The sequence below is a fragment of the Antedon mediterranea genome, chromosome 1 (assembly GCF_964355755.1).
Source record: "Antedon mediterranea chromosome 1, ecAntMedi1.1, whole genome shotgun sequence".
In the NCBI taxonomy this organism is placed as follows: domain Eukaryota; kingdom Metazoa; phylum Echinodermata; class Crinoidea; order Comatulida; family Antedonidae; genus Antedon; species Antedon mediterranea.
In genome coordinates this window covers 6244616-6264102 of record NC_092670.1, presented here as the reverse complement: position 1 = coordinate 6264102, position 19487 = coordinate 6244616, and the positions used below count along the sequence as shown (strand labels likewise).

General features: G+C 32.1%; 2 protein-coding genes across 3 annotated transcripts in view; one reads left to right on the top strand and one right to left on the bottom strand.

Annotated features, from left to right (window-relative positions):
• LOC140054871 (rap guanine nucleotide exchange factor 4-like) overlaps positions 1 to 3996 on the top strand; it is a 70560-nt gene extending 66564 nt beyond the window's left edge. For both annotated transcript variants that reach the window (XM_072099982.1, XM_072099973.1), the window contains one exon: positions 628 to 3996. In XM_072099982.1, the coding sequence (XP_071956083.1) occupies positions 628 to 697 (70 nt within the window). In that variant the 3' untranslated portion in view covers positions 698 to 3996. The remainder of the gene's footprint in view (positions 1 to 627) is intronic.
• A 60-nt stretch (positions 3997 to 4056) lies between these two features.
• LOC140054820 (solute carrier family 23 member 2-like) overlaps positions 4057 to 19487 on the bottom strand; it is a 29431-nt gene continuing 14000 nt past the window's right edge. The window contains exons 8-14 of the mRNA XM_072099916.1: positions 19058 to 19178; positions 12100 to 12510; positions 11779 to 11908; positions 10394 to 10537; positions 8342 to 8437; positions 6888 to 7073; positions 4057 to 6535 (exon numbers count right to left, since the gene is read on the bottom strand). Of these exons, the coding sequence (XP_071956017.1) occupies positions 6459 to 6535; positions 6888 to 7073; positions 8342 to 8437; positions 10394 to 10537; positions 11779 to 11908; positions 12100 to 12510; positions 19058 to 19178 (1165 nt within the window). The 3' untranslated portion in view covers positions 4057 to 6458. The remainder of the gene's footprint in view (positions 6536 to 6887; positions 7074 to 8341; positions 8438 to 10393; positions 10538 to 11778; positions 11909 to 12099; positions 12511 to 19057; positions 19179 to 19487) is intronic.

Genomic DNA, 19487 nt, shown 5'->3' with positions numbered 1-19487 from the left:
ACAGAAAGAGAAAAAAGACCATCTGCAAACTCTAAGCCTAAATATCATTTAGGATACTTCTCCATCTACAATACATTTTTTTTATGGATCACACTTTCCATAGAAGATTAACATGATGCCCCCTTTTAATTTATTCTATTTCAACAAAACATAAATTCCAGAAAATTCAAAACAATACAGAGTAAACATAATAACAAGGACTAAATCACTATGAAGAAAGATTCATCAGAACAAACAAAAACAAAAGAGGTGTCTGCGTCTCCATAGAATCATCCAGCCCTGCTTTTTTGTTTCAGTGTTCACCTTCAATACAGATTTTTAGTTTATACCCTTTTCACACCTTCACTATTGTAAATAGTTATAAATTGGAACCAAGTGTTAGATAGTGTGATTTTGTAGAAAATAGCGATGTTAAACAGAAGAAAAAAAGCCTTTTATTTCTGTGTAATTTAATCTGTTTTCTCCTTCAACCTCATTTTTTATTTTAAGCACTTTTGGACAATCTTCTGATAATAGTTAGAAGTTTTATAAATTCATCAAACATAAAAAAAAGTCAACAGTTTATATCAATATAAAATAAAAAGAAATGTATACACATTTAAATGTTTTTTTTTTTGTTTTTTTTAGGTCATTAAAGGTAATAGACAACCAAAGAATGTTGACCCAGATGTCACATAAACTGGAGCCTCGAAGGTAGTGATGGTTTGAATGTTAGATTATACACCAGAGTATAGTCTTAAAGGTGCAATAAATATGAGAATTGAGCAAAGGGAGTTAAAAGAAACCAGGGTTGTACAAGAAGCAATATGGATACCCTCAGAAATATTAAGCAAAATGGAGTAAATGATGGAGCTGAAAAAGAAAGTGTAGTTCTTCGATATGGAACTTCATGCAGTACTTCAGTCTCCAAAGTCATCATATGCAATAGAACACAGTAGAGTTAAAACCTGCAGTACAGTAGCAGCAGAATCATCAGTATGCCCAGTGAAGCTGAGTATGAGGTATGTGTCTAAGGTACACCAGATTGATGAAAGGCAAGGTATTCCTACTGAGAGTTTGATAACACCATGCTGGTTATGATCATGATATACCTCCTGGGGCACAGGATGTTGTTTAAGATCAGAATGATATGCCTACCTGGTGCATGATCGAGAGTGTGGTTAAAGATGCACCGGAATGGTGTAGTTTAAAGTACACCAGAATAGTTTTTCTGGTATGCTAAATGGATCACATGAGGTACAGGAATGTTCAAAATATACAGAACATAACAGAACATTTAAATACAGTTAAAAAGACGTTAGGGTATGGCAACATAACCACATGATTGACTTTGAGATGCAAAGTAAATACTATTGCTGGAGCAAAGCAGATTTATATGCATACTGTAGCCGACAAGACTTCAGGGTACACCAGGTATGCTAACTGGAGTACATAAGGAGGTTAAGATACACCAGAATGGTATCCTAACTGGAGCTCACAAAGTTTAGGATACACCAGAACTGGCATTTTACTACAGTATACTCAGCAATGCTGTATACAGTAATTGGCTTACTGTATTTTAAGCACCATATCTGTGGAGTATGCAATTACACAGTTGATGAATTAAATGTTTATATAATGTTAAAATAGATAGTAAGCCAATGTCTATTTGTACATATAGCATAAATGTGCTTAACTCGGGCTCTCATTAAAACAAGGCTCTTCTACCTCAAATTATACTATGTTATACTTGCCTATTAACTATCTTTTCAGTTGCTGTTTGAACATACTATGTTAATAAAGTTATATAATGTATATAATTTATGTTATATAATTTAATTGATCTTTTATTTTGCATCATATGAAACATTTAAATACAAACAAACGAAAAATATTGGATTCTGTAATTAACATCCATCAACAAATGATGAAGAGAGGACCAAGAATCATCCAAATAAATTAACATTATGACTGCATGTGTATTATTTTTATTATTAAGTTTTTTTTAAGTGATTTTATTTAGTTCTAGTTATGTATAATTAGGTGTTTTTATCTAACTGTATATTAACAAAGAATAAGTATCAGAAGAATGAGCAGTCCTTTTTTTCTGTATTTTCTTGATAAGGATTTTTAAGCAATTTAGTGTGGTGTAAAAAGTATTCAAAGTTTAAATATTTGAAAAATATATTATTATAATTGTAATTCATTCAATTTTTATAAAGTCTGAGGTCCTTATACATCCACCTGCCTTAGGGTGGCCAACTGTTAAAAGCGTAACATCACAGAATGCTCATTTTTCTGACGTATATTCTTTGCTAATACACTTTGACTACACGTGTACTGTTTGAATTAATACACATGACTATAAACCACATTCACACATGTAACTGAAGATAGAGTCATTCTGTTCTTTATACATTCTCCATGAAAAGGAACAAGTGTGAATATAGCTTATACTGTAAAATGACTATTTATTTCTAGACCTGAGCTTGTCTTGTGGACAGACTGGTTACCCCGGTGTATTAGTACATCACAGCCACTGATCACCAACTGGACCCTCTGGGAGACCAGTCTTTGACTGAAGAGGTTACCCAGTATAAATATAAATTTCAATCAATCAATCAATCAATCAATCAAAGCTATGTCTACACTATCAAACTTTATGTGACAAAATGTGATGTGGCCATATATGAACATGATGATATCATATCACTACCATATTTGGGCACATCACACTTTTTTTTGTCAAACTAGTTTGATAGTGTAGACACAGCTTAAGAATATATATTTTTTTTAAATTTAACTTTTTTTTAAACCAGTTGTCAAGTACTTACTTGTTACGTTTCGGCTATTTTCAGTAACCTTGGTCACGCAAAGAATATATATTTGACAATTTATGGTACTCACACAAGTTTAGAATTCATAAATATCAGAAACAATGTTTATTTATATATATTATAAGTCTTTGTATGCATGATATATGTGCAATTTGTTTCATAATCAAGAGAGTGTACTGTATATACATTTGAATGTAAATATAATTTATTATATATTAAATCATTGTTTAAAAATGTAATTTAACCAATTTTAAATTAATTATTCCATTTATATAAAAATAGTATTTCAAAATTATGTATAGATAAACCTATTTATAGATTAAATGTTTAATAATAATTATTAATCTATTATTTATTTACAAACATTACTATTAAGAATGATTAATGTCTCATGAAAATCAAGCAGTAAAATTCCACATGTACTGCAAATGTATTTTAACATGAATCATGTTGTTGACCAAATAAAACATTATTCTGAAAAAATAAAATTTTATTTTGGTTATAATTTAAACCTGAACTGGATTATAGTGGTGCCCGGACCACACAATGAACAGTTAAATACATCTTATTGATGATATTCAACTTTCAATTTTTGAACTGTTCCCGGGTTGGTGTACTATCAGAGATACCATGGAGCTATTAAATAAATCCATTATGGAGGTATTAAATAGATCCATGGAGGTACAAAGTTTGTAGTTCGAATTTGATTGAAGGTGTAGTAGTGTGTATGGCACTACAATACTGTATTAAAAAATCATTAATTCATCAATAGAATTGGGAGTTAAATCCTGTGTATTAAAATATACATTTTTTCTTTGGTGATTTTATGAACGAAATAACGTATTACTTTTTTATCTTGGAAGAAACTGTAAACATTCAATTTTACTATTTTTTAAAAAACTATCCCAGGTGCTCCAAGAGCATGCATGTGTTGGAAATGCATTTTCTCTCTTTAGTCTAAATGCAGTATCGAAATGATTTTTTGTTTTTCCAAACAACTCGAGATGAGTGGAGGGATAGAAGTAGTTCAGAAAATAGTAATAGGGGATTACTACTGATAGGACAGTGATCTGTAATTGTGTTTAAATATTTTTAAGAATACCGTAGTATGCAAGTTCTAGTTAAAACAAATTGTTTGATACTTGCTTTTTATTCTAGCAAGCAATAAACACAAATTAAATAAAACAACTTTCTTTATTTCGCTTTTTCATTTATTTATTGTCAAAATAGTACATGCATGCACATTAAAGATGATAGATTTTTAATTGAATTGATAATTTAACAAAAAAATAAATTCATTTGGTATAATTAAGATATGGGTATCAACTGGGCTTGTAGTTACAAAGCATTCTGTTACTATGACATATAAATAAACCTCTCTAAATCTACACTAGGCTTTTGACTGGATATTATGTGCGATGAAGAATCTCAAAATATGAGCCAAACTCTGAGCACTTATACCATCAATTTAGATGAAGAATCTAAAAATATGAGCAAAACTCTGAGCACCTATACCATCAATTTAGCCTGAAATGTTGTGCATTTGACAGATTGTAATTGAAAAGCAAAATTCTGTTTAATTCGCTTAAATCAAGGCGAGAGGGAAACATGATGTCACATAAACTTTGACCTCGCATTGTCGGGATTTGGCAAATTTCAGTCTATCATTTACCTTACGTTTACAAATTTGAACCATGTGGATAAAAAAATTAAAATAATAACTAATAGTTCACAATGGTCTTCTACCTTTTTCCAAACAATCTTTCATTTTTATTTTAAGTCTATCAAATATCTGAAAAAGTTTATGATTAACAGAAACAACATAAAAAAACCTTTGGGATAATAAAATATCTATTAAATAGCAAACTTACATTTAAAATTAAATATAAATAAAACAGAAATAAAATACACACAAATTAACAAAATACCCTGCTTTTCTAGTTTAATTATTCAAGTTTATAATATTTTTGTGTATTCAGTTCTCCATATTGCATATAATGGTAAATATTACAATTTTGAAGACAAACTTCCATTTAGCTGCTATTATCTGCTTGTATAGCCTCTGCAAGCAGGAGTTTAAGAGGCTGACAGCAACAAGGTAAATATTACATTGAAATCTCTATGTGGAGAATTGTATTGAAACTATACTCTACAGTGTTTGCATTTATAGTGCTTTATATTGCATATGATAAATTTTGATCTTGGTCTGGGTGAAATTTGGCTGTATCTAAAAACATCCTAGGAACACTGACACATATGACATTGTATTCACCCTAACTTTAAAATAATGCCTGGTCACATGTGTGTGGTATCAAAGCATCTGCCTAGATAAAGTAAAACCACTCAAACCTATTTCTACACGTACTACTAAAACCTTTAAAACATTTCTTTTCAAACACTACTATGTATATAAGAGGGACAAAATGCATTGTATAGTAGTTTTTTTTAAACATATTAAACACTTTATTTTTAAAGTTTGGCTGTGACTAAAGTACTGTAGTCTAAGTGAGCTATATGTGAATATGAGAAATCTTTTACACAACCCTAGTACTATGGTTATTTCCAAATCTCCATTACACTATTGAATGAATTACTTAAAATATAAATAAAAATAATTCAAAATACTTAAAACATAAATTTAATACAGCTTCGAAAATCCATATTTATTATTAGTTTAAAACGGGAAAGCAAGGGACAATATTATTTCCAATGTTGTAATGCTTTTATTACCATAATATACCCTAATATTTTAAAATTCATTTATAATAATTCTATATAGTACCAACCTATACTTTAGTATGTAATTTTATTAGGAATATTTTTATTTTATATATTGACCCATGACCTTTATATTGATTTATTTTGAAATAAAAACAACCCAATCACCTTAACCTTACTTTTATTTATTCATTCCTTATTTATTTAATACAAAACAAAGGAAGCACTGAAGAGAGACAAGAGCTGGCAAAGACAACTCGCCAAGGGGCGAGTCTCTCCAACCAGTGTGTTTAAAATTATTGCAGATTACTATATATAGATACAATTCCAAAATATATATTTGTTTAATACCATGCATCTTTATCAATGTTTACAATTACATATTCTATATACACCATTAATATTTATATTTAAATTATAGTACAGTACAACATTAATAATTCAGTGTTTTAAAGAAATTTATAATAATACTGATGCAAGGTATTTGGATTTTGCAAGTTTCCAGGTTTTTATTTAATGAGCAATTATATATTGTACATTATTAGCTAACAATAAATATATACTGCAGCATTACTGTAGTAAACATTTTAATATCCCTACATTCTTTTCAGTTTGACCTCAGGTCAAAATTATTAGTAATGATGTACGTTTATCTAAATAATCTAAAGTTAAAATTGGGCAGTGAATTTATAAGACAAATTGTTTTAAAATAAATCGCCGTCAATTAAATTTAAAACTACTTTATTGAACTGATGAGTTTTTTTTTTATCATGCATTTTTTTTCCTAGATATATTGAAGCTACATTAATTTCGTATTGTCTTTATTTTTCAATAATACATCTAGACAGGTTTTTACATGATTTAAGTAATGTTCTAATTGAGTGTTTGATAGACATTTATGTTTGTGCACGAGTCACATTGTGATTATACCTGATGTTCAACTTGGTTTTGAGATATACAGTTGTTTTTATTTGATTTCTTATTTTGCACTTTTACATACCCTGAAAAGATATATAAGAAAAATAAATAGTTAGATTGAAAATTCATTTAATTAAGTGTTATTTATACACCATTGCACAACTTTTCCAAACAATTAAAGGAAGAAAACAGTGTTCTTCTTTCATTCACTATTTACACCAGTAACATTTCACTTGTGCAGGCGACACAGTATTGATGGTTCCTATGTCCAGGTGATGACCAACAACACATCAATTGACCTGACCTATGAATAGGCGAGGTCGTCGCAATCAAAAGCTCTCTAATCCATTAATTTTTAGTGATTTTAAATCATTACTTTAGAATGCAACCATTGCCACAATCACCTAAAACCTTGAAACTGATAGCTGTACTTACGTTTTCTAGCAAATCCAGTAAATGTTGGTGAGACTGGAACATACTTAAGAAATTTGCATTTCTTGATGTAGTTCATGCCAAATGGAAACTCATAGCATTTGTATACTTCCTCCAGCACATCTGGGTCGGCATCCTCTTTGCCGTACAGTTCACACCATTTAGTTAAACCTCTTTCTTCAATAGTTCCTGCAAAACAAGTAATGTCTGTCTAATGAGAAGAGTTCACAGACTTGACTTTTCTACTCTAAATTCCTGTCCTTTAATTGGATGATTTTGGGTCACATGGCATGAAATAGTACACACTATTGAAATTTTTGTATACTACTGTATAAACAAAAACAGGTATATTGAACAATTACGACCTCTAAATTGAGTATACAATTTTGCCTCTTTATTTAATATGAACTTTCAGATGGCCTTTAAGGGCTGTTAAATGCACAATAAACAACAAACAGATTAAAATACATTTTTTATGAAAAAAAAAACCAAATAACTAACTTTTTGAAGAGTCTTATGACTAGACTATTAATATCGAACAATATATATAACATATTGTGTTTCTTTTACTGATACTTCTTACTGACATTATTTAATAGGATTTTATTAACATTTTATTTCATCAAAGACAGTATGAATGGTTATTCTATAGCTTATAGAATGAAAATGTTTCTAATTTCTTTGTTTTCTTTCGAAAAAAAATATATATTTATCTATTTATCGTTATTTGTTACTGTCCTAGGATTTTATGATTATTTTCTCATAATCAATGACTTTAGAGAGGTCGTTGTGACTTCACCTCGTACTTCAGAACAATAATATATTATTGTTATTATTGTTTCTTAGGCATATGATGGTGGCCATTATTTCTGCTCCGACTTGATATGTGATAAAGAAAAGTGATTTTGCAATGTAGCTAGAAGGGAAACTATGTTTGGTTTAAAACTTAATTTAAATGCCGGTCATGGTCAAGAACACGACACATCTAACATTTTTACTTTAAGTATAGTCCCAGGGAGCCTGGTTACGGAATTTGGTGAAAATTAGAGGATTACACATGAGTTGAAATAACAATGTATTTACCAAATTTTAATATCTTAAATTTATTATAAATTAGTGGGTGGATTATACTCTGTCATATCGTTGAATAAATTTAGACAGTGACGCTTAGGTCAGGCCTACGGAGAGGCTAGAAAAGGAACTTATTCGATTGTCCAAATCATCATAATAAGGAAATCTTATATTGCGCCAGTTTCCATAAAAAATAAGATGCTCATGGTAAGTCCGAGCAGATGATAAATGTCCAGAAAGTTTGTTCCCAAGAAAGAAATGGAGCAGCAAAAGTATAACATGTGGCTACAAAATAATGGTATATATCAGTACATACTGTAGTGTGATAGAGTGTTAAGGGTTCTTGGTTTAGGCTTTTTTTTAAATAAATAATAATAATATGTTACCTGGTATGGTGTTGTCAAGAAGAAAACCTAGAAAACCTCCAACAAACATATTTGTACTCAGTAGAACAGTAATAATTTGATCTATCTCTGTAACACCTAGAAAAACAAATTAAAACATTGAAAATGTACTGTATGTGTAAAATACAGTATAGCTAGTACATTAGGACTAGTTTGGTAGATGTAAATTTACTAACCCACATGCCAGCAGTTGACTATAGCCTACACATTAATGTTTCACACAATATACAATATTTTCTTAGGAACACTTAGTTTGTCATTAAATGGTAGCTCTAGACTTAAAATTTCTATTCCTCAACAGAAGTGAAGCAGAACGTCCCTTTTTCAGACTTTTTTTTTCTAGGAAATAAACCTAAATTTATTCTAATTCAAGTAAATTCAATCAAGTTCATATTATTTTATTCAATCCATCCAATTTTAACTGGACACTGCAAAAGGTAGTGCAGTGTGAACTATTGAATTCCACATAGATTTAAAAAAAACGGGCCACAAGTGTATAGTAAAACATCGTGTACCAGCACAATACTAGTTTAAGTACAGTACTAAGTCTATAAAATTGTGAATTTTTCTGGTTTTGTTTTATTAACTCCATAAATCTGTTTTGTAGTAAGTACCAGCATTTTTAAAAACATCAATGATTTAGCTGAATATCAGGTTTTTTTTAATGTATATCTTTTTGAACCGCAGGTTTCATTTTTAGAAAAAAAAAGTCATATTTATATCCGTATCGGCGAAAATATGGACTTTTTTACAAAGAAATACTAAAGTTTGTTTGTTTATTTGTTTCTCTACACATAATTAAAACATTGAATACAGAGTAATCATAATAGTATAATAAAAAGGAGCGAGGTAAAAATAAGCATTGCTTTTTAAAATTGACCCCCCAATAAAACAACATGGCTATGGTACTAGGGTACAGCAATTACATAAGATCACAATATAAAATTATCTCACAGACTAGTAGAAAGATGATGTTAAATTAACCAAGACTAATGCGATAAAAGTGACCATAATCTCGGTAAAGCTACCATGCTAGGTAAATAGTCCAATCCCAACTTCACAAGTGCATGACCTTCATCATGGGCTGCAATCACAGTTTTTAATGCAAGTTAAATTCTGCTATAGACAATCATGTGAAATTAGTGCGGCTTTTGGTAAAGTTAACTTGTTTTTTCTTGCTTTCTTTCTCAAGTGCGAACAAGGCTTTTCTAGCAAGCTGTCACTGAACAGTTTTGTACTTTATACAGGATTTTTGTGGAGCAATAATATCAAATATATAACTATATGGTCAATATGGTTTCAGTAATAACAAACAGATTTATATGACATTGTTTTTTGTATGTCTGTTCAGTTAGCTTTATTATACTATCAACCTAAATACAGGGTGCTGGAATTGTATTGCAGATATGTGGTGTAAAACTATTGTTCCCTTTCAATTGTTCATGGATGTACCATAAAGCTTCCACCACTCATCTATAAGTAACATTCTATTATATACTGTAGTAACCTGGCCTTTCTAATAGTAACACACCATTTATCTAATCGATGGGACAATGTTCGTGAAAATGCATGACAAGGTATTGGAAGTCAAATTAATATAAGTTTGGACGATTGTTAAAGTACAAACATATTTATGAAGGCCTCTATGCTAATTCCTCTTATGCCGGCTAGTTCTGATTGGCCTTACTTATGAAGGCCTCTAGGCTAATTCCTCCTATGCCGGCTAGTTCTGATTGGCCTTACTTATGAAGGCCTCTAGGCTAATTCCTCCTATGCCGGCTAGTTCTGATTGGCCTAACCCGCTGTGTCACAGTGCATTTGGACCCAACTTGTCACAGCGCATGTTGATCCGCAGTGTTACGACGCATATCAATGCACGGTCACGAGGCATGTCAAATCGTGTTATGACACATGTATCCACTGTGCCACAAGACATGTTAATCTGTGTTGCGACGCACATCAGTATACTACATTGCTTTAGGTGTGAACGAAGCTTAACTAATGTTAAAGCTGTATTTTTCTGACAGTTCTTACCAGTTGATATTGCAGTTGGGTTCTGTGATAACCAATTTGGTATAATTAAACCCATGATTAAAGAAAAGCCAATAACAAATAGGTTGCGAGATGAGTTGAGATTTACAAATTGTAGATTTGATAGCCCTACTGCTGTTATCATACCTGAAAAGAGGATAACTTTTATTAAAACTACAAAATGGTCTAGGCCGATTTAAAGTTTGATTTTATTATACTTTCTTTTTCATGTTTGATGGCAAATACATCTTTACATGTTATAACATTTTTAATTTGTTAGCCTTGGCTGCCTTCTGTTTTATTAAATTTTTGTTCAATAACAATAACATACAGTACTTGAAATAACAACATTATGAAATTATTGAGGACATAAATTAAAACACCGGAGTAATTCTGCTTAATTAAATGAACACAGGAAATATGTTAGATTTTCAACAATATGTAATAATATCATTTTATCAACAGGATATTAATAAATTTTAATTAGAACAAAATGGCGACAAGGAATTGGAAAAGCGAGACGAAATAATTTTTAGATTAAAAAAGTGAAATAAATCAATTTATTGATATAATTTTCAAGTATTATTTATGCTTTGAAGGAATTCTGGTTAATTTGTTATCACTGTACAAGATTATACAAAATTTAATTAATATATTACATATAGTTTTCTGACCTTGGCTATACATTGTGTTCCAATTCATTAAATTTTGCTGAGGATTACTGAGAAAGTCCTGTTATTTACATTTTTTGTTAATAAATTAAACATTTAAATGTGATGTATTTCGCAAGCATCATTCATAAAAAAGTTTACCAATAATTTTATTTTATTATTTTAATTTTAATATTTAAGGCAGCCCCTTAGTAATTAAGTGCATAATAAACTTCTCAATGCACTGTACATAAATTTAAGTAAAATAAAAATCGTAAAATAAATGAAAACTTGTTTGAAAGTAGAAGTCTTTTTATATTATTATTTTTTTTTATATTACACTTTGTATTATTTATGTTGTTTTATTTTGTTGAATTTAATGTTTTACTTTAATATGCAGTGAGCAGAATATATTTGGGCCTTAAGCTCTGTCTACACTATTAAACTAGTTTGACAAAAAAAATTCAATATGTCCAATGGTATGACATCATCATGTCCATATATGGGCACACCAAATATTTGTGTAAGTTTGATAGTGTAGACAGTCAAGCTTAATTAAGTAATTAGCCTTTTCTCATCCTTTGTTATTATTTATTGCTGACTAAATAAATATCAATATTTTTATTATAGGGCTTTGTAATTGTCTTGGACTATAATGTAATTTTGTTCTGCTGTAATATACAAGAATCTGATCTTTGTAAACGTATAGTAAGTCACCTTGGAAAGAACTTTACGTACCAAACATTACACAAAATAGACCACCAACAATTGGGTCTGGTATTGTGACGAAGAGAGCACCAAATTTGCCAAAACAACCTAATAAAATCATAATTAGGCCTCCTACTTGAACAACTCGTACACTTCCAACCTAGATGTGAATCAAAAGAAATGTTCATTTGACCATTATACAGCAGTCCCAATAATAAACTTCTTTCTTACTCGAAATATGCATACAAACCAAAGAATGTTGACTGTTAATATATAGACATTTCAAAGACAATGTTTTTTATCAATATTATATCTCTTTGTTAAAAAATAAAAAAGTGAATAAAACGTTACCTTAGTAATACCAATAGCTCCAATATTTTCACTGTACGATGTCGTTCCACTGCCTGATCCCCATAGACCAGCAATCACGCAACCAATACCCTCTATACCAATCCCACGGTTCACAGCGTGCGTTGGAGGTGGCGGAGCACCTGAGAGACGTGCGCATGCATAGTAATCACCAATGCTCTCTACCATAGATGCTAGGACACCAGCTAACATACCAAAAACACCTGGAATAGTCACGGAGGGGACTCCCCATTGTCCAGGGTAGGGGAAGCGAAACCATTTTGCGCTCTCTAAAACACCAAGGCGACCATCCGTTCTTGCGCTGTAACCATAGCTACTAGAGTCATCGGGAAAACCGCCAGTTACTGTTATAATAATTGACAGTAGCCACGAGATTATTATTGCTAGGATAACCTGAAAATTAATTGGGTATTAGTATTACAGGTTTAAGTAATGCCTCAAATATAAAATATTACACATTTTTTAGACCACCGAAATATTATATATCTATATACACACCACAGGCACAGAATAAATTCTAAACCGCCTGATGATATACTGAAAACTAATTCATTGGAAACGATAAAGATGAGGAAATATGCACAAACTTTCTAGGCTGGGTAGCGTGTGATCGGAGTAGTAGTCCAGTCCCTAAGGGGAGAAAAAGGGGTGGGATGTTACCAGACTGGATACAAATTTTTCAGTATAGCAGTTTGGTAGAGTATAGTGTGGAGATGCCAAAACAAAGTTACTGGAAATCTGATTTGACCTCTGTGACCTCTGACCTCAATTTTTATATTTTTCTATTATATAACTAAAAATCGCCATATCTTGACAACGCATGGACATTTTACATTTATTTTTTTTTCAAAATGCTTGGAAGATATATATTTATATTCGCTATAATGAAAAAAATTGTACAAAAATGGCCGCAAAGGCTTTATTTTTCAGTTTGACCTTTGACCTTGATTGCCTAATATCTCAATAACACGCAATCTCAGAGATTTGAGAATGGGCTCAAAATGTTAAGAAAATAAATCTAATATTTAGTCTAATAGAAACTTTTTTCAAAAAATTACCATAAATTAAGCTTTTTTGACCCTTGACCTCTAATGTTTGAATATGTCAATATCTCGGTAACTATTTGTCCTAAAAAGTTCAGTTTGGTGTCAAATTGTTTAGAATATACACATTTATATTTGCTCTAACAAAATATTTTGTCAGAATTCAATTGGAAATGTCATTTTGAGCTATGACCCATCGTTTTGCATATATTTAGCAATTAATAATCTATAAAAAGAGATCGAGAGAGGGGAGGGGGTTGGGGTGGATGGAGAGACACATATTTTTGTTACATGTTACACAAATGTTAAACTCTGTCTACACTATAACATTTTTATGCGACAAAAAAATGTGATGTGCCCATGGACACGATGAATGACATATCACTACCATATTTGGGCACATCACACCTTTTTTGTTAAACTAGTTTATAGTGTAGACAAACATGTAAAAAATATGTGTCTCTCCATCACCCCAACCACCTCCCCCTCTCTCGCTTTTCCAATGCTACTGCATGCATCTATACACATCAAAATGGCCGGAATTGTACTGGAAAGTTTTTAGCTACATTTGAAAATAAGTCCCAGAGGATGGGTGTATTGTAATGTTATCAGAATTATGGCAATTGTTTGTAATGGGAAAGTTTTAAAACTACATTTGAAATATTTGCTAATAATATCACATGCTATTAAAGATATACTTATTTTCCCCCTGACAAAAGTAATTTTGACAAATATTTTTGTTGAATATGCAATTTTAATGTCACACATAATAGTTTCACCAAAAATTGGATTGAAAAAACATGATATAGTGCATACCCAAAAAAACTGTAATTCAAAGCAAAAAATAGGCTGGAAGTCAATGTGATTTTGGTTAAATTAACTGTTTATTTTGTCTTTAACGTGATATTTACTCTATTTTTTAGATTAGCTCTTTGATTAAACACCTCTTCCAATGCAGTGAAGATCTTAAGTGTTGCCTTGTCTTACTAATCTTTCTTAACTTCTCTTTGAACGATCGTAATCAATATTTGTTGAGGTATAATATTTCCCTCTAATATATGGTAATGCCTGTTTTATTGAGTCAAATGCTTTCTGATAATCTCTAAATCAAAGATTTGGTGATAATAACACCAAATGTTTCAACAAGTTTCCGGTCTTTCGAACATATGGATATCAAGATCACTTCCAATTCATCTGTAATTAACTTGATTTCAATTTACAGACCACCACCATCGACCAAAAACAAACTTACCTTTGACTTGTTCATCACTGAATTCTCATCACTTCTTGAATCAGTCTCTTGCACCAAAAACCTTCTGATAGTTGGTGATTTCAATATTCACACAAATGACCTCTTGGACAACAACACCAAGCGATTTGATGAACTGCTTTACACGAGTTGTCTTCATCAACACGTCCAAGGCCCCACTCACGTTAGCGGGCACACACTGGACCTTCTAATCTCTCGAAAAAACGACAACATAATAAAACAAAAACAAACCACTGTCAAACAAGGACTACCATCCGACCATATGGCTGTCATCAGCTTTGTGGATTTATCACATCCTAAACAACCAACGCGGACAACCTCTTACCGCAAACTTCGTAACATTGATCTAAATTGTTTTGTGGAAGATATAATGAATTCCCCGCTCGTCTGCGCACCGGAAGATAATGTCTCCGATCTCGCTGACCAATACAATAATGTATTGCAGTACATCCTTGACCAACATGCTCCGTTAACAACTAAACTGGTCACCATTAGACCACGGGCACCATGGTACACGAATGAACTCCGTGAAGCGAAGTGCGTCAAACGGAGATCAGAACGCAGAATGTTGAAATCTGGTTTGGATATCGACAAACAGAGGTACAAGTTGGAATGCAAAGCATATAAAGATATGCTAGATCTAGCAAAATGCAATTATCATCGCAATGAAATCGCTAATGCGGATGACAAGAACCTTTTCCGCATCATAAGTAAACTGTACTCGGTCGATTCTTCTCCTGTTCTGCCAAAACACACATCTTCAATGGATCTCGCAAACCAGTTTGGCTGTTTCTTTAATGAAAAGATTCTGAAAATTTGCAAGAATCTTAACTCCATAAACACTCCACTAATAACTGTCAACGTCGACGAGTCATGTAATAGTAGTTTCGCTGAATTTGAGCAAATACCAGAAGATACGGTACGCAAAGTCATCGCTGAAAGCGCATCTAAGTCCAGTAGACTTGACCCAATTCCAACACGGTTACTAAAAAACTGCATTGACGCTCTACTACCGCATATCACTAAAATCGTCAACATGTCGCTGTCATCAGGTACTGTACCATCTGCATTTAAATTGTCCCTCGTTATGCCACTGTTGAAAAAGCAAAATCTCGACTCCAACGTCCTACAAAATTATAGACCAATAGCAAATCTTCCCTTCCTTTTCAAAGTCTTGGAAAGAATTGCAACTGCTCAGATAAAAGCATATATGGATGAACATTTCCTGTTTTCAAGAGTCCAATCAGCCTACCGCCGCTTCCACTCAACTGAAACCGCTTTATTACGTGTTACAAACGATCTACTACTTGCTTTAGACAAAGGTAATGAAGCGGTACTTATTCTACTCGACTACTCCGCAGCATTTGACACTATCAATCATGATTTATTATTTCAACGTCTTCATAAAAGATACGGCATAAGCGGAACCGCATTGAAATGGTTTATTTCATATTTTGAGAATCGTAGACAAGCAATCATTGTGGGTGATTCGATGTCTGATGAGTTCGCTCTACCCTGGGGTGTACCACAGGGATCCGTAAAAGGTCCACTCGATTTCATCTTATACACTGGACCACTCAGCAACATCATTGATTCCCACCCGGAAGTTCGTCATATGATCTATGCAGATGACACTCAACTATATTTAATCATGAAACCTACACATCACTCTGAATCTGTTAACAGCCTTGAATCATGCATTGCAGATGTTCGCTCATGGGCCATTCAAAATAAACTCATGCTCAACGACTCCAAGACTGAAATGATCCATTTTCATTCAAAGTTCCGTGAGGCATCATCATTTCCTTTGGTCCATATCGGAGATACTAGTGTCTCTACCTCCAGCTCAGCCAGAAATCTAGGCGTCCAACTAGACAACAGCCTCGGTTTAAAAGAACACATTCGTAATGTTTGCCGTGGTGCTTCCTTTGGAATTTACCAGATCGGCCAGATTCGTAAGTACCTTGACAAAACATCAACTGAACGTCTTGTTCATGCTTTTGTTTCATCTCGTCTGGACTGTAATAATTCGCTTCTGTACGGCCTACCAACTTCTTATCTGTCTCCTCTTCAACGAATCCAAAATTCCGCCGCAAGACTTATCACTGGCACTAAACGACATGAACATATTTCTCCCGTTTTACGTGACTTACACTGGTTGCCTGTTGATCAGCGCATTCGTTTTAAAATCCTGTTGCTGACATATAAGGCCATCAACGGATGTGCTCCAGCCTACATATGTGACATCATTACTCCGTCAACCAACTCTTCGCTTCGTTCATCCAGCAGACTTCTTCTAAAACCTGGACCCCGTTCCAGAACTCGGTTTTACGGTGATCGTGCTTTCGCTGTCGCAGCCCCAAAACTCTGGAACACTCTACCACTCGAAATACGCTCATCAAAATCTGTTATCACATTTAAAACTAAACTCAAAACTCATCTCTTCAGAGAAGCATAATCGCACGCTACTACTTGCACTGATCTTGGAAAACACAGCGCTTTGAAACCTTTGTCTCTTGCGCTTTATAAATGTTATTTATTATTATTATTATATTCATTTCCTTTTTATTTTAGTTGATTGACAAACTGTATAAGATGGTCCTACTGTATAAAGCCTTATATATTGGTTTATTTACTTCTAGTCGGTCTCTGATTTTGGTTTTTGATTACTTTTGTAAATTATTTGTGTAAATGTTATAATGTTCGTTTGGTCGGTAATGGTTGATGTCAGTTTTGTCATGTTTTTGTGGATTAAAGCATAATTATTATTGCTTCTCTTAATTTCTTCTGGTTTCAAAGATTTTGTTGTATAGTGTTATGAGCTGGATGTGTTATTGCCTCATCAAGCCAAGATGGTAATTTTGACTGTTCACTGGTTTGTTTTCCTTTTATATTCCACTACAGTATGTTCTTGAAAAGAAATCAGCTTTGTAATTAATTTGTCTTTGATCCTTTTCAGATTTCTAATATTTTAAACATATGTTTTTCTTTTCTTCGCTTTTTCCTCACTGTTTCAAACATTTTATTTTTTCAGCATACTTCAAGCAATTAAATTGATAATTAGGTCATATGTTTTATGAGTATCAAATCGTATTGGTTAATTCTTCTTTTCTTTCTTTAAGATCCTGATTTTCTTTCTTTTTTAAAAATGTTATTTAACTTTTAAGTTTATCTAATTTTTTGTTGATATTAAGTGTTGCTTTTACGGTGTAGGCCTACCATGCGATGGAATTATATATTGAAATTAAATTAAACATTAAGTTTTAAGAAAATTGTAAAAGGCTAAATAGGATATTGAATGTAGTTCTGGTCAATTAAATCTATATTTTAGGTATATTATTATAAGTATGAAACACGCACGCTTAACAGTATATCCTGGTCATACCTCAAACTGGCATTTCCAGTAAAAATATGATAACATCTTCTATTAGAGCTAATATAAATGTTTACATTTTGAACATTTTAACACCAAGTTGAACTTTTTATGACATTTGGTTACAGAGATACAGACATATTTAAACATTAAAGGTCAAAGGTCAGTAAATGACATTTCCTGTGGATTTGGAAGAACATGTTTAATTAGAGTATATATAAATATGTATGCTCTTAACAATTTGAAACAAATTTCAAGAAATTTTGATCAGTAGTTATTGAGATATAGTAAGCCGAGGTCAAAGGTCAAAACATTGAGAAATTACATTTCTGGTCGTTTTTTTGGAAAAAGTTCTATTAGAGCGAATATAAATATGTACCCTCTGATCTATTTGACACCAATATCATTTCAATTGTCAAACCCGTTGCGGAGATATGGCTGTTTAAGATAGAAATATAAAAATTGAGGTCAGAGGTCACAGAGGTCAAATCAGATTTCCAGTAACTTTGTTTTGGTATCTCCATATCATGTTCTATCAACATGCCAAAGGGCACACTTGTATCCACTATGGTAACATCATTTCCCCTTAGGGACTGGACTATAGGGTGTGAGTCATAAATGGGGACCTCATTTTTGTAATTGTTTATTTAATTTAATTTAAATTAATAGGTAAAACTATTCATATATATATTTTTTTTTTAGTCACCTTTAGGAAATTTTTGAAAATTACATGATCTGCAAATAAGTACAATTTGTACAGTACAGGCTTGTAACTTTTGAAAGTACTATATCCTAAAAGTACTATATCCTAAAAGTACTATATCCTAAAAGTACTATATGTATCTTTATTCAATATCGACACTCAATATTTATACCCATTGGCCTCTTTTTATGTGCGTAGAAAATGCTATTTTAAATTTGATTTTACGGCCTACAGCCAGGTTCAAAACATAAATCTTCTCCAATATTTGTAGATTTATTGGTAAGGGGCCCATAATTATTGCTGAGCACACAGTACACGATGACTGTCAAGAAATACGAACCTAATGACGAAGAAAGGAAAGAGGTTCGGTGAGGTAATTTGTGTTATTTTAATTTCTAGAGTTAAGTAGTTTATTGACACCCACCCTCTCTCTAGGCCACTATTGACGATGACATAGTTGGAACCACCTATGGGAATGGGAGATGCAAAGTATACTTATGTGTTTAGCTAGGTACTGTAGTGAAAACTACAGAAGTATTTTTCATACTTACTGGAAAAAGTTTAAATCCTGGAAACCAAATAATGCTGAAACCAATATCTCGTGAATAGGTTGGTATCGGTATATTCAACTCTTTTAAATATTGCGAAAATAGAACAACCAATCCCATAGTTCTGTGAAAAAAATCCAGTAGAATTATATATAATAGATAAGAAATGATATTACCATATGTAACAGAGCATTTTGATTTTAAATAGCCCATTTCCATGAAAAATACCCTTCCCCGCCCATAATAGCCTAATAGCCTACGCCTCTGAATATTACTAGCAAACTCGCAATACAAATGCTGCTATGATATGGATTTTGTTAATTTTCCGTTATCAAGTCAGATCTGGATTTGTTTTTAATAGCACTTAAAATCCAGACCTACTGTATCTGGATGAGATTTACCAATGTTTATTGTCAGAATAATTATTTGTTAG